Below are 16389 nucleotides of genomic sequence, written 5' to 3'. Positions count from 1 at the left end.
AAATAGAAAGAACATCAAAGTAAGTACCAAGTACCAAGCTTTTTTCTTCATGAACATGTACACTGATGTAGTCTACTGACATTGGTTTTAGAAATTTATTAATGGGCCTTACTAAGTAAATATTTTTAAAGCCTATTTGTTGCACATACTACAGTACTTTGGAAAGGTTTTGACATTATCATGTTATGCATCAGCTTCTTTTCAAGAAATAGGGTCTATGTATAAGGGTATATTGGATAGATAATATTTAAAGTTGTAAGTGGCAGCAAACTTGTTTTCTGGTTTTGGTGGGTTTTTTTCTTGTTTTTTTTCTTTTTATTACTACTGTTTACCTATATGACCCTCAATCAACATTTACTTTAAAAGTGGATATGAGTAACAGGTTAGATCTTAAGCTATGTGTGTAAACTCCCAAGTAGAAACCCATGTGTATTATGGTTGAAGCTGTAAACAAAAGAAGTGGGGAAAAGTGTAATTGCCTTTTTCTAACTGTCTGTAATTTTTTTCCTTTTTTTTTAGTAAAGAAGCCTCATCTCCTTCCTTAGGGAAAGACAGAGCAGATACAGTGATCATTGGAGGTGGTTGTGTTGGTGTGAGTCTAGCCTATCACTTGGCTAAAGCTGGCTTGAAGGATGTTGTTCTGCTAGAAAAATCTGAGCTCACTGCAGGATCTACCTGGCATGCAGTAAGAAATGATTTGTTCATCTCTCAAATTAACGGTAGTTTGTGTATATAATGGTGGTGGAAGTGGAAGTTTCATTACCTTTTTATTCCCTCTCTTTCTTTCATGCCATTGTTGACAGTACATAAAGTCTTGGAGGAGTAAAGGTAACAAATGTACTCTGAGTTTTTTAAGCCTGCATATTTGTCTGCATTCTGAGGACAAGAACTAAAAAGACATACATGTAGAAATGTCAGGGTAGCAACACCTCCTTTATTAATGTTAATCACATGGTCATACTGGTTCACAATGTGCATTTATGTAATTATATATTTTCTGAATCTATATCTGGAGTGGGTAATGTAACAAAATTAAATAAAGCTTGCCACAATAATACAGTAATGGATGCTTTTCCCATTTATTTCCAGCTATTCTTAACTGAAATTGGGAGATTGTGATCTCTATGTGTAGCAACACAAAAGAGCAGAAACCCAACAGTTTGATGTCTCTAGATCTACTCTGTTAATACAAGAGATTATTGCATTTATGAAATAATTTACAATAGATTATTGCATTTATGCAATAATTTACATTTTAGAGGACAAATTAATTAATTATATTTAATGTGTATTCTCATACTTCTCCCAGAGGAGGAAGTATGAAGTCTGCAATGCTTCATCTTAGTGCAGATGTTTTGTGGGTTTTGGGGTTTTTGAGAGAATATTAAAAAATAAAATTAAAAATAAATATCATTGCCTGCAGTGTATAAGTAGTATACTTAATTTTACTTGCTTTTCAATAAACAAAGCAAAAGAAAACACGCTGTATGTAGTAAGAAGAAACAACATTCACTAATTGTACAATACAACAGTTTGGTAAACAGAGCAACACCATATTAAGTGTCAGATCATGCATCTCGTGTATTGAATCATAAGTACAAAATACTCAGAGGCACAGACTGAATTTTATCTTTCCCAATGCATATGCAAAACAATATGATTGTAAAAAACAATAAAAATCCCCTAGTTCAATAAGGAACCAGAATCATGAATGGTGTTGTTACTGAATATTTCCTTTGTTCTTGTTGTTACACTCGCTCACCCTAACTTACTGCTCATAGCAGTATTAAAGCAACCCTTCCTCCAGTACTTTTGCCCACACTTCTTAGTAAGTGCAACATTGGAGCCCTGAGTGAGGGTCAGTTTCAAAGTTAAGGAGCTGGAGCTGGGGCTCAGCAGAGAAAATGCCTGCACTACCAAAATTGAGAGAGATGCCTCATGACACCTCTTAGAAGGAATTTGATGCAATTAACACAGCAAGACACCTACTTATGGGTCATGTTAAAATAGATAACTACATGGTATGTCTTCATTGTCTCTTTTCATTGAACTCAGTATTAGAGGACTTTGAAGATTAAAAAGTTGGTGATGTCTGTTTCAGATGAGTAGAAAGATCAAAACTATGACAATTTGTTCCTTGTTATACCAGATACTGTGTACTTATCAGTGTTTTCCTCACACTGATACAGTACTAAATACAGATGACAATCATGTGACATGGCACAGAGCACATTGCCTGCAGCCACAAATGTTTAAAGTCTGGTTCAGATGTTGCTGCACTATACCACATTTTACCTCTTTCACTGTCCAGGAAATCCTGCCAGAGCTCAGGATCATGTTTCAGATAGCTAATATTCCTGCTGGTGTTGCTGCCAAAACTTTCTTTCACTTCTAAGGTCTGAGATAACTTTTGCTGACTTTCATGTGTGCTATTAAGACAGCACAACAAATATGCACATTTTTATATTACCAGTTATGAAAAGGTGTAACCAAGCAAGTTATTACATGTTATATTATACATTTTCTTGCAACATGCCATTGATTTTGCTGCTGACAGTAAAGCACAAGTCAAATAATAACTCGTTACAATTTAGTCACACTTGCAAGAAGAGTTTAGTATATAACAGTGTTAACAACATTTTCCTCCAGAAAGCTAATTTAATAATGTCATTAGAATAAAATCTTAAACTGATTGAAATAGAACAAAACTGATACATGAACTTCTCAACATTTAAAAATTTCAACTATAAAAATGCTTTAAAATATTTGTGTCAATTCTCATAGCAAAGTGGCCATTCTTTAAATTATTTTTCCAGATCATGTTTATGTACAATAACAAAATCTCTTAGAAAAATGGAGTAAAGCCTAGAGAAAAATTTCCTTCAACTACAAGAATGTAGTTCATTCTGAAATTCAGGAAAGCACTGGGAAGATGCATTGGTAGATGCATTGGGAAGCCAGCTCAGTATACTGGTGATAGAGCAGGAAAAAGCTGCAAATCAGGCAATTTAGAAAAGATACTTCAGCATATGAAGGGAATGTTAGGAAAACCAAACCTCAACTATATATAAGATTTGTAAGAAAATTGAAAGGCAACAAGAACTGCTTCTACTGCTTCATTAATAGTAAAAGGCTGGAAAAATGAAAATAAGTGCATGAGGTGAGTAATTCAGTCACAGTATACACAAATAATGTCTCAGTGCCTTCTTGCCTCAGTTTTCTCTGACAGGGTTTCTCAGGTCTCCAGTTTAAAGGAGAAGAGTAACTACTGGCAGTGGATAAGGACCAAACCAGGTTTACTCCAGTAAAGCAGGGTTTATTGGAGTAATTTGGCACATGCTCATATGTTGGAGCAGACAGGCTGCTGATTCATCACAAGGCCTCAGATGTATCACATTTGAAATACTATTGAAATTGGTGGAGGTGCCAGAGATTTGGCAAAGGGCGTAGGTATGACTTTTTCTAAAAAGCCAAAGGACTGAGCAGCGGAGGTAAAGGTCAGCTAGCCCTAGTTCGGTTCTTCAGAAAACACTGAGTGAGTCCCAGGTCCATAAAGAAGAAAAAAATAGTGATTTGCAACATTTAAAATAATGTTGCAAATAACAATAACAATCAAAATAAATTTGCGAAGAATAAATCATGTCAGATCAAATCTGATTGCTGTCTATTATGGAATATTATGAATTCTTAGACACAGGGAGATCAGTGGATGTCACTTGCCTAGATTTTAGCAAGACTTTAGACACTCTCTCTCACACTCTCCATATATTCAACTTCAGAAGATGATATGGTCTATATGGCTGTACAACTAGAAAGTTAAAAGACTCTTTGGATGGCTGGGCTTAGAGGGTGAATTGGTCGTATTCTACCCAAACCCTGGAAATAAGTGGAATGTCACAGGAATCTGTCCTGGCACCCATCCTGTTTAATATCTTTATCAGTAATTTGGAGTAGGTGACGAAGTACATGCTAATCCACTTTTGAAGTTTACACCAAATTGTGAGGAACAGTCAATGCACTCAAGGGCAGGGCAACCATGCTGAGGGACCTAGGCAGGCTGCAAGGATGAAAGGACAGTTTTATGGAATTTAACAAGGCCAAATGCAAGTTCCATATGTAGCTAGGAAAGTAAAGCAAGCCTCTGTCTTTGAAGATTCTCAAAGAATCTGGAAAAAATCTTGATAAATGTGGTCTGATCTTGTAGATGACCCTGCTTTGAATATGAAATTTAAGAGAAATCTCCTAAACTTTTTGTTTCATTAAAAGTATTTTATGATTTTATGATCTTAATTTTTATGTAGTGAAATTGGGTTATAGTTGTCTGCCAGCTGCACTCTTGAAATCAGAAACATTTATTATCTCAATCCAAAAGGTATCAAGTGCATTTAAACTTCTTCACTTGAAAGTGTAAGAGATTGAAGTATTTATTTAATCCCTGCAATTAAATGCTCTTGAATATATATGGGTTTGTAGCTAACCTGCAAGTGATTTGTGATCCATTTAGTTCAAAATGACTACACTAACAGTGACCACTAAAATGGAATTTCCTTACATCTGGAAATTTATTATTACATTTGGAAGAATAACAGAAGGCCAGAAAATGTTTACAAAATAAAAGAATACAGTAAAAACAAAACGAGATAACAAAATTTGCAGGTAGAAGTAAAATAATTACTCTTGGGCATTGTACATGGCTAAGGAAATTTGAATATTTCAATGCCTATTTTATTTCTTCATTCTGTACACACTGAAAAAAAGGCCCTTAGAATATATTTTTTGAGAAACAAACAAGTTTCAGCTAAAAACTCTGCAGTGAAACAGCCCTGGGGCTTACTCTAAGGTAATTAAAATAAATGTGTTCACAACATGAGCACGCATATATCAAATGGCATAAAAATCACATTTAGTCAAATATCTAGTCTTCAGCTGTGTCCTGTGTGATTCTAATGGTTCAATATGATAACAAGAAATGAAAAAGGAATATTTTTTCCAGAGTATTAATTTAGCCCAGGGACTTCCTGAAATCAACATACCTGCTTTGTGCTTGATGGGGCCCTTACTAGATGGATCTCCCTCCTACAGGTTTCTGTGATCTCTTCTTAAAGTCAGATTGTTAAGGTAATGAACATTGCCAAAAATACTTAGAGTCAAAGTTATGAATAGAATATAGATAGAACTGAAAAATATTATACTGACAAATGATTAATTTTACACTCTTTTTCACTGGATTATCTGGGCATTTCAAGTAATCTGGTGCACTATGATATTGTATATAAATTGAGATATCAGATAGGACAGAACAACTGCAATAGTATCATGGGTTGGCAGACTTGATGAGAAAAGACAGATGGGAAAACACCTGTGCAGAAAACAGAAATGGCTTAAGTACAGAAAAGACTTTATTTTTATTTTTGTAGCAGTTGGCTCTGTGTTATTTTTCTTTACAGTGTCTTGGCAGTTCCTTTTTAAATGACAGTTGGAAGGAAGGCAAAAACACTGCATTTCTAATCTATGTTGTTCCTATTTCTTATTTGAGGCTGGTTTAACTACTTATTTTCATCCTGGAATAAACCTGAAGAAAATCCATGCTTACAGCATCAAACTCTATGAAAAGCTGGAAGAAGAGACGGGACAGGTAATCCCCTTAATCTTTGAAGTGTTAATTCAGAGCAATTGTAGCAATAGTCTTATAAAAATATAGTTGATAATGATGTGAAGTAGGAGTATATACCTTTTTATTAAAATACATTCTTCTTCATGCCCAGTCACTACATTTTGCAGATGGTTTCCCAGATCCCTCTACAGTTTAGGAAAATGGTGCTCATAAAACATCTCAAGACACAGCAGAGAGTCTGCAACTTTAACTTGATAAAGAAGCTAAAATAGTATAAGGAATCTGGAATGAACAGATTGATTATGATACATTCCTGCTTTAAATATGTCTGCTTAAAGATTCATATGATATGATGCTGTCTGTACTTGAGAAGATTGCTGCAATTCTTTGCATCCCTTTCAGTGTTTTTATTTAGTGACTTAAGGAATGGATATGTGGAGAAACACAGGAGTCATCTTTTTCATTTGGCCTCTCTCAGCCTTATAGATTTCATTTACTAAACTTGTGCTTGTTTTGGACAGCAGCAGAAATTGAATGAACCTCACTTTAAAAGTGTACAAATTTCATATATTTTTAATATTTGTCATATATATATATATGACAGATATTTTTCATAATATGCATAAAATGCTTTTTTCTTCTTTCTGCTATGCAACTAGATAAGCTGCCACATCAGATTATCATTGTGACTTCCAGTGACTTATTCAGCCTTATCATTATCCTGTGAGATAACATAGAAAAGATGAAGAAAAGTAAGCATTCAGGGTGCAGCTCTGTAAGGATGTTTAATTTATTAAAAAGACAAAAACAGCGAGTGTTTTTTCATTGTGTTTATAAAGGTGCTTAGTTAAATACATTCAATAGGAATCATGCAGATGACAGCTTTTAAAATAAAGTATATCATATATACTTATTTTTGAGATGTATCTGATTCTATTTTTGAAAGCGTGTGAGTGCATATATCAAGTATTTAGTTGTTAGTAAAAATGAATGTATCATGGCATTCAATAAACACTTCTTCCAACTGTTTTGAAGATAGTATGCATTAATTTAGGAAGTTAATTTGATAACTTCTTGAAAAATTATTTTTTCTAGGTGTCTATATCCAAGGCCTCTTCCTTCAAGGGCCCATAGCTTACTTGCATTTTTCTTAATGATGTTAGTAGAAAAAATCCTGTAGACTCCTCTTAGCACAGGAAAATACATATATGGCAATCAGTAAAGGTTCTTTCAGTAATTTGCTGTTTCTCTTTTATTTAGCCTGTGGGGTTTCATCAGCCTGGCAGTATCAGAATTGCTTCAACTCCTACTAGGGTGGATGAATTCAAATACCAAATGACTCGTGCTGGTTGGCACCCAACAGAGCAATATTTAATCACGCCTGAGAAAGTGCAAGAGCTATTTCCCTTATTGAATATGGATAAGGTAAATAAGCCAGTTTCATGACATATAACTTCCATTGCAATTAAATATTGGTCTATCAGAAATATACATGTACAGTTTCCTTTTTTTATACAAATTGTGCAACAGATTCTTGTTTTCCAATGGAAAAAAAGATGTATCATAGCCTAAAATCAGAATTCGTGAATTTTATGTATAATGTATGTTAGAGTACATACTATTAATTACTGTGTCTATAATATTATAATATTAAAGCATTGCAACCTTTGATTGCTCGGGAGATCTGAGGAATTTGACTGTCATAAACCATTGTTAGGTTGGATAAAATTATTATATATTTTGAAAATTTGTTTTGACTTAAAGTTTACTATATTCAAGTAAGAAAGTAGTTTTTTTTAAAAAAAACTATCTAATTTTGATAAATTGTACTTTCTTTCATTTGGGGGATTTTACCTCCTTTTAGGTTTTAGCTGGCCTGTATAACCCTGGAGATGGTCATATTGATCCTTATTCTCTAACTATGGCCTTGGCTGCAGGAGCCAGAAAATATGGTGCTCAATTAAATTATCCTGTGCAAGTGACTAATCTGAACTCCCGATCGGATGGGACGTGGGAAGTTGAAACTCCACTTGGAATAATCCAAGCAAAGAGAATTGTGAATACTGCAGGTAGGATTTAATATAAGCATTTGAGTGCTTTTCAGATTTACATACTAGCTAACACAAAGCACCTGGACTGAATTGTGTGGGTTACATGTATAAGGAGTATATATATGGTTTTTGAACATTAATTTGGTTTGTCCTTTGCACATATTTCTTCACAGTATCATGAAAATTTAGGTCTTATATTAATTGTCCTTGAATAGGCATTAAAAAGATTTGCCCTGATTTGTCTCCAGCAGTTAGTAATCAGACTGCCCTGTTAGATTTTAGTAGCAAAAGAGACCTTTACTGGTCTACAATAAGTTGTGTAGGAGTGAGTTCGGGTCTAGAGTCACATAATCATAGAATATCCTGAGTTGGAAAAGATCCACAAGGATCATGGAGTCCAACTCCTGACCCTGCATAGCAACATCCCTAAGAGTCACACCACGTTCCTGAGAGCATTGTTCAAACACTTCTTGAACTATGACAGGCTGATGCTCTGACGGCTTCCCTGGGGAGCCTGTTCCAGTGCCCAATAGGTGAACTGTCCATGTCTCTAAAACCTGATGAAACATACCTAGGAAGGCAGATGGAATGTACGTATGAAATAGAAATATCTTCACTGTTTCTTCGAAGAGACTGAGAATTTGAGCTTGCCTGTTTCACTGTTATCTTTCTCCAAGATTTAACTCTATCCACATATCCTTGAAACAGTTGAGTCACATTTTAAACATGTGCTTGGCTAAACAGTGCATTTTTTGTATGTCATAAAAATTGCCTAACTCAAGGGAGCTTGTATTTACATATACTAATGTTATTCTTCATTGTGTTAAAGAGGCTAAACTGATGTTTCTGCTTCAAAGAACTTTTGGGCAAGTGTCCTTTGGATTTGTGTTTATTTTCCTAAGCAACTTAATAAGTCTAAAAACCTGTATTCAATCTAAATTTATTCACTTATTATTACGCTGCTTTATACAAGTGTAGAAAAATATATTATTGGATATATTGTTGAAAGGTCTTATGTGAAGCATGCTTTCTGCTGCCTAGTAGAAAATTTTCTGTTTTCAATTGTTTCAAAACATGTTGAATATTTACCATATAGGTTAAAGTTTTGCTCACTCTGCCTCAAATTGGATCATATCTGCATTTTTAGGGCATTAGTCCTGCATACCTCCCATGGCAGTGAATCATCAGGCTTCAGTCAGAGGCTGTGATATACCATACTTTCTTACTCAGATGGGACAAGTGAACTGAGAGCAAGAATACACCTTTATAATTCCTTTCTGTATATTTGCAGTGGAACAGAAAAAAAAAAATAAAAGCACCTATTTCTAGTGCAAGGCAGATAAAATGAAGAAGTTAAATGAGACAGGGACTCTTCTTGTTGATGGGTAAAATACCATAGGTCACAACTGGAATTATGAAAGAATTGGACTGGAAGGGGAATAGGTTGGGAGAGCAAAATGCCTTGGAAAGCTTTCTGGAAGTGTTTAGGAGCACTGGCAGTGAGTAGAATAGTTACATGATACAGGACTTACTGAATAAGGAAGCTCAAACTGGGAGGGGATGGCAGCAGTAGGGATGACACCAGATAGTGGGAAGGTATCTGATTTGTTTCTTTAAGGAAACTAGAGCTAGGAGTTTTTCAGATTAAATGATTAGCAAGGATACTCAAGGAATGGTTATATGTGAAAATGAGTGGAAAATGGATCTGTTTAAGCATGAAAGACTGGTGTAATATGTAATAGAAAGGGAAGGGTAGATGGGAGTGGATTGGAAGGAAGAAAAGGCTGCTGGGACAGAACTTGACAAACGAGGGAGACTGACTAGCACATGATGACAAAATAGCTGAAGAAGGATGTAAGGACTGGAGTAAAAGTAGAGTTAGAGACAGCAGAAAAAAAAAGAGAGAGAAATTTAGAGAGAGTGGGATCAAACAGCTGGACTCTCAAGGGATGTGCTTTAGAGGTATTTTTGTCAGAGTCTGGGATATAGACAACCCTGTCTTGTGTTAAATCATTTCAGGCTTTTGGTAAAGACCTACTGGAAAACCCATTGAAAAGTGCACTTTCTTATATATGCCTTCCATACGTAGGTGATCACCTGCTATTGCTATATGCCTTGCTAAAATAACAAAACTCTGAGGCTCTAAGCTTGCTCATGAGTGCCATATAATGAATTTTGGAGAGAAAGAGGACTAGAAGAGTTTAGTATGCTTCATAGAAGGCAATCAACAATACAACCAGGGAAACCAAATTTTAAAAATTTATGTAAATCACAAAGTCAAGCTCTTGGAAAATGAGAGGTGTCAATATTTGATTGCCTTTGGACTGACAGTTCATATCTTTCAGGCATGAACTATGGAACACCATTCAGTTACAAAGTCACAAGCTCTCTAACAAATAGGATCCTTATGTCATTTGTTACACAGTCTGGATATATTGGTCTGGAACAGATCTAAAATTATGAAAGGGAAAGGCAGCTCTCTTGGCAATCAGACTTATTTAAGCCACAAACTTCCAGGCACTCATTATTCCCACCTATTCGCTCTGCATCGTATGGATGAAGTATCACAGATGTAGTAATTTTCTTACCTTCTTGTACTGTAGTTATCTTTCTTTGGCTAATATATCAACATTAGGCAGGGTTTTCTGGTAAATGCTTTTCAGAGCTTATTTGCAAATATTAAAATTCACTCTTGTGAGCTTTTCATACATCTTTATTTAATGAGTTTTAAAATCAGCATTATATTTATTTAATTCTCCTGTGTAGTTAACTGTTCAGCCAAAATGAATATTTGAAGCACATATTGCTTAACATTCTGGCTAAAGATGTAAAATCAATACTGTATAACACATATCTCTTATAAATGTTTTCTCAGATAACATTCATTCTTTTTCTCAGCCCTGCCTCATTCCACTACAGATCATGACTTGTATAATTTTAGGCTCATGTTGCAGAGAAAAATACATCAGAAGGCTCTTTATGTTCCCTCTCCCCCTCCCCACCTCACCCCGCAATTGACATCTGCTGCAGAACTGGAACAAACTAGTTCCAACCAATCTTTAGCTGTTCCATATGTGAGATTTCCATTTTAGAGGAAGGCAGATGCCTAATAAATAATCCCTGACATGAATCAACTATACTGAGCCTGCTGAAGTTATTTGCAGCCTATTTATAATGGAATGTTTGATTAAAGTTTCCAAAAATAGTGAATTTTGTCTGTATATACAGTGTGGGGGTGTGTATATAAGCATGTATTTTCAGACATGTACGCATTATATATGCAAGCATTTATATATAGCAGTAGAAGATTGTCTTTTTCAAAACCAAGAAATGGTCAGATGACATACTTCAGCAGATATGTTAAGTAATACTACTACTAAATATTTCAGCATCAGATGTTTGCAGTGTCTAAAATTTAATCTTCACAAATGTCCTAGAGATATAATGTATGCCTTCATTTATCTCTACTATGTGTGATACGACTTGACATCTGCTCCCAATTAGAATTTTGTTTCAGAGAATATATTCTTCTTTTTGCCATTTTTGTTTTTGTTCAAAAACCTTAAACAAAGAAACCATAGTATTTTTTTTTAGTAAATGTCACCTTCTGTTATTTTAAGCATTTTAGAAAGTACTTATCATAAGTGTGACTTTTTTAGAAGTACAGTACCGTAAATTTTATTTTAAATAAACCTACACTATTTGTCTCTTACTTAAAAACACTTTAAAATTAGCTCTGTGTGTAATGTTATTCTCAAAATCTAATTGCTAAGAAATTTCTTATTATTAAGAAAGAAACAAAGCTGTTTCAAAGACCTAATTTTCTACTGCTTTAATTTTCTGTCCTCTGTGGATCATTAGCTCACCTTACCTTAAAATAGTTTTATTTGTAGGTGACATGAAAATGCCCAAATCAAAAGAAGTTCCCTAAAGATTGTTAGCTGTCACTTAAATCCACATTTGCATGTGTCCTGTGTAATGAAGAAAACCCTTGCATATGTGCTAGAAATGCAGATTTATTCAATTTTTTTCATTGTCTTCTGTATAGGAGACATGTTTCATTAGCCTTAAAGGAGGTTTTGGATCACTCACTCTATAGGATTATGGCACAATCATCCCTCAACCAATTTAACTGACATAACAAGTGTTCTGGTAATGAGTCTCCTCCAAATGCTGAGATGCCATTTAGAAGCAAAAGCCTTACATATGACAACTGCAACAGGTGCTAGTTTCTAGCATTTACTGGGCAGGGGCTTTTAGATGAACAGATCTCTTGAAGGTAATGTGGGATTTCCTCTGCTGCTTTGCCTTAGCTGGCTGTCAGTAATTGTTAAGTGAATCACCACAGAAAATATTTTCCTTGGAAAGTTCACTTTTTTTAAAACTGTGGGTGTTAGGCCCTGTGGCTGGTTTGTAATATTAAATAAGAGACTGACAGCCATCCTGGCATGGGGAAATGGCACAAGGCCAGCACGGCCCAGTTCAACTTTCCTAATTGTCCTGGCTTTAAGCCATGGCGGAGGTGAGAGGATGTATTCCCAGTTAATGTCAGCAAGTGACATGAGCCGGCTGCTCCCCGCAGGACAGGGAGCCAAGCAGGGTAACAAGGCTGGCCGAGCCAGCAAGGGTTCTGTCCGGCAGGGCACAGGGGACAGAGCAGGATAGGCCCAGGACCTGCAGCTGGGGTCAGCCCATAGTCCAGGCCTCCAGATGGGCTTGTGGAGATGAGGCACAGTCAGATCCATAGTGATGAAGCCAGGCTGAGGCCAAGCCAGGAATGTTACCACAGGTCAGGAACAGGCCTGGTAATGGTAACCGAGGTCAAATGATGCCCGCCAATCAATAAGCAGGACTGTAGATTTGAGACTGAGCTGAGGTCAAGCTGAGAAGTAGATCCACGGATCATGGTCTGGATCAATGTGTTCCATGGCCAGGCACAGGCATGGTTGTGACAGAGCTGTAAACAGGCACACAATCAAACCAGCTCAGACAGGTTCTAAAGGACCTGAGCTGACCTGGAATGAGACTTCTGTGCCCACGGGTATGAGTGGACATCCCAGGTGAAGTTATTCAAGCTCATTTATGCATTTTGGTGTCCTTGAGGCACTGAGGAATTTTGACCAGTCTTGGAGAGTACGGAATTGAAGAGAGGTAGGAGAATTTGGTTAAGACAAGTAAACAGCAAAAAGGAAGAAAAGTTGCACATTAAGCTGGGCAGCATGTAGTGTATGTCCCAGGAAAAGGGACAGCTGTGTTAGGTAGAAAATCTTGCTGGAGATATTTTGTCTTAAGCAGTTTGGAGTCAGCTGGTTACACAGGAACCAGGCTGACTTGCCTTCTTTTACTTGGTGCCATATGGCACATAGCCTTTTATTTGGAAGGCCCTGCTACCTCTTCATTATCTTTCATTTTGTCTTCCTCCAACCCTCACTCCCAAACTCCTCTGAAACTCTTATTTCATTGGATTTTTCCCTTTCATTCCCACTCTTGAGACCTCTGCTCCTTGATAGAAAAGTCAAGAGAGTGGGGCTGAGGTATATTCAAAGCATCTTAGAGCAGCTACTGTTCCAGTCAGTTGTACCTGTCTGATTCCTAAGTCTGCTCTGTTCCAGCCTCACAGCAGATGTGAGCCATGATGCAGAGCCCAAACTAGTGTTTGGCAGTTAAGTGGTTTCCACTCCTTCATTCTGACACAGGTACTTCATTAAGTGAGTGTGCCATACCAACTTAATCTTAACACAGGAGAATTAAGTCTTCTCTAACTTCTCTCTCACAGTATGCATGAAAGATCTTGAGCCAGCTTCAGAGGCAGGGAAATGGTTGCTTGCATTTTCTGGTCATTCTTTATCAGAACTTCTAATTTGACAGCTGTGGGAGAGCACACTTGACTATTCACCAACACAAGCATCATTATGAATTGATGGCTGTATGAAAAACGTAATTAATGTGAGTCACATGATGCCTGTGGAAGAGTAGAGAAACTCCAATTCCTGAGGCCAGTTGCCTGAAAAGTACTGCCTTAGTCTATTGGGATATTAGGACTTCACTTGTGTCTTGGTCAAGCATACTAGCTCATTTGGTTGATAGTAAGAGGCTTGGTTGACATTCCTGATGTGAGTTAATTTATTCTGGATTTTACATGTCTCTAACTTTGCTAGGAGTACATTGCAGACTTACTTTACTGAAATAAGCCATAGGGTTTCTGGAACTGTTAATTAAATTCTCTTCTGAACTTTTAGAAGTCTAATTTATAATTTACTAGTTATATTTTAATAGGTACATACTATAATAATATATAGTAGTATAATTAGGAAAAAAGGACATGGATTATTGAGGGAAAAATATGCTAGATAATATGAAAAATAAAGTGAAAAATAGAAGTATGGGGAAAAAACCTGTCACACATAAAAGCAGAGTGTGTACTGCAAATCTTTTATTGTCATTTTCCATTCACTTAAATGAGTGTTTGAATATTTCTATTTTGGTTTTGGTTTTTTTTCTTTTCTAGGCTTCTGGGCCCGTGACATAGGCAAGATGATTGGCCTGCAGCACCCTCTCATACCTGTTCATCATCAGTATGTTGTAACATCAACTGTCCCTGAAGTGAAAGCCCTAAAAAAAGAATTGCCTGTGATTCGTGACTTAGAAGGATCATATTATCTAAGGCAAGAAAGGGATGGTCTTTTATTTGGTCCATACGAAAGTGAGGAGAAAATGAAGCTGCAAGAGTCATGGGTAACAAATGGAGTTCCACCAGGTGATTAAGAACATTAAATCTTTAAATATAATAAGCACTAGCACACATTTTAATATTCATAAATCCCATGCTGTCATGCTGCCTTATGTGACAGAAAATACAAAATATTTGCAATGAATTATTGTAATGCAAAAACGTTTTTCAAATAATAGTTCTGACTCTAACAATAAAAGATAACACAGATACAAATGTAACATAAGAAAAGCCTACTACAATGTAGTCTTACCCTACTTCCTGAAGCGGTGCTTGTGTGTTTAAATTAGAGGCAGTCACAAAATCTGCGCTATATAGTCTTTTTTTCCTGAGTAGAAATTTTTCTAAGTTACAATTCTCTCCAGCATGCTGACAGAGGCCCTGGATATTTGTTGATACCCCAGAGATATTGTGATCATCAAATAGGAGCAGCAAAGGAATGTCTTAGACAAAATGCTGTGCTTGGATATATGTGCAAGAGAGCTGTAGATATGTATAGAATACAAAAATATCCTATGTCATATAGCTGCTTACTAAAAACCATTATAAATCATTGTGTTATATCTAGGGCTCTGTCGCCTTTTGTCCCAGGGCTCCAGCTTTCCATTCACTTCCAGACAGAAAGTTATTCGAAGTCATTAGAATTACTGTTTAAAAAACACACTATTTCCTACGGAAGTGCAGTTAACACAGTTCAGTTTTGGATAGCCCTACCACAGCTTCCTGAACTTACTGTCTCCAGTAGCATCAAGTGCCTCTACATAATGATGTTCAGCCATGATTAGAGTCCAAACTGAGGGGTGAAATATACCCAGAAATTCATATGATTTCATGGAAATAATAAGCAGATGCAGGAAGTATCTTTTTTCCCTCCTCAAATTATTGGCATATTGAGAAAAATAAGTGGGTCTTATTAATGTAGAAGAAAGTTTCTGTGTGTCTTCACTTCCTTTCTACTTCATTGTTGAATTTGCATGACCTTAGGGTTAAACAAATATGTATAAAGGATAGTATAATTGCAGTGACAAATAAACTTGGTCCTGCAGGTAACTAGGTTTTTATGTATGGCATTTTTACTATGTAGGATGGCAAAGGCTTGAACATATGCATTGATTATTCCCATAAAACTTTTATATATAGATAGATAGCTGTATTGATATAAATAGCTGTATTGTATAAATAGCTGTATTATGTATAGATACCATAGCTGTATTGAAAATGTATATGTTCTCTGTGTGAATAAAATATATTTATTTTATTTATATGTAAATTATTTACATGTAAAATATTTAAGTTATTTATTTATATGTAAATATAATAAGAGTCAATTACTTGTGCAGGATTTGGAAAAGAACTTTTTGAGTCTGATTTAGACAGAATAATGGAGCATATTGAGGCTGCTATGGAAATGGTCCCTGTTTTGAGAAAAGCAGACATCATAAACACAATTGCAGGTCCTATCACCTATTCTCCAGACATTCTTCCTATGGTAGGACCACATCAGGGTGTCAGAAATTACTGGGTAGCTATTGGTTTCGGGTGAGTAAATTCTTTGTGACAATTTTTGTCTGTCATATTGTTAAAATGGTAGCTTAAGCTTTGTGAATTTGATGGGCTTGGGAGTTGTTTGCACATATTTTGTGTTAAATGTAATTGTAAAAATCTTAATGACCACAACCTATATAATGTAAGATCATCCTTCTCTCTTATTTCATTACTCTCCATAATTTTTTGCTTCCTCCTTTTAATTTGGAGGCCAATACCTGTCCCACTTTATGAAGCAACAAGAAATGGTAGTACTTCATACTGTCTGTGCAGCAATTTGAAGTCACAAAAGTACTGGGTTTAAAAGTACACTTTCCAGTTAATTTTATTTCTTGCTTTGAATTACACCATATTTTACAGTTGTTTGTTGTATGTAAAACTGGTTTCACTGAAGATGGACAAAAACAAATGTGCAGTTTACAGTTCCGTGTGAAGAACTGAAGGCATAT

At 35.9% G+C, this 16389-nt stretch overlaps 1 protein-coding gene across 2 annotated transcripts in view; it reads left to right on the top strand.

Annotated features, from left to right (window-relative positions):
- The window catches only part of DMGDH (dimethylglycine dehydrogenase), a 47103-nt gene that overhangs the window by 1774 nt on the left and 28940 nt on the right, over positions 1-16389 (top strand). For both annotated transcript variants that reach the window (XM_054003310.1, XM_054003309.1), the window contains exons 2-7: positions 520-685; positions 5537-5635; positions 6875-7039; positions 7479-7683; positions 14174-14422; positions 15736-15934. In XM_054003310.1, coding sequence (XP_053859285.1) covers positions 520-685; positions 5537-5635; positions 6875-7039; positions 7479-7683; positions 14174-14422; positions 15736-15934 — 1083 coding nt within the window. The remainder of the gene's footprint in view (positions 1-519; positions 686-5536; positions 5636-6874; positions 7040-7478; positions 7684-14173; positions 14423-15735; positions 15935-16389) is intronic.

This window comes from Vidua macroura, chromosome Z, assembly GCF_024509145.1.
Source record: "Vidua macroura isolate BioBank_ID:100142 chromosome Z, ASM2450914v1, whole genome shotgun sequence".
NCBI lineage: Eukaryota > Metazoa > Chordata > Aves > Passeriformes > Viduidae > Vidua > Vidua macroura.
This window is presented reverse-complemented; position numbering and strand designations above follow the sequence as displayed.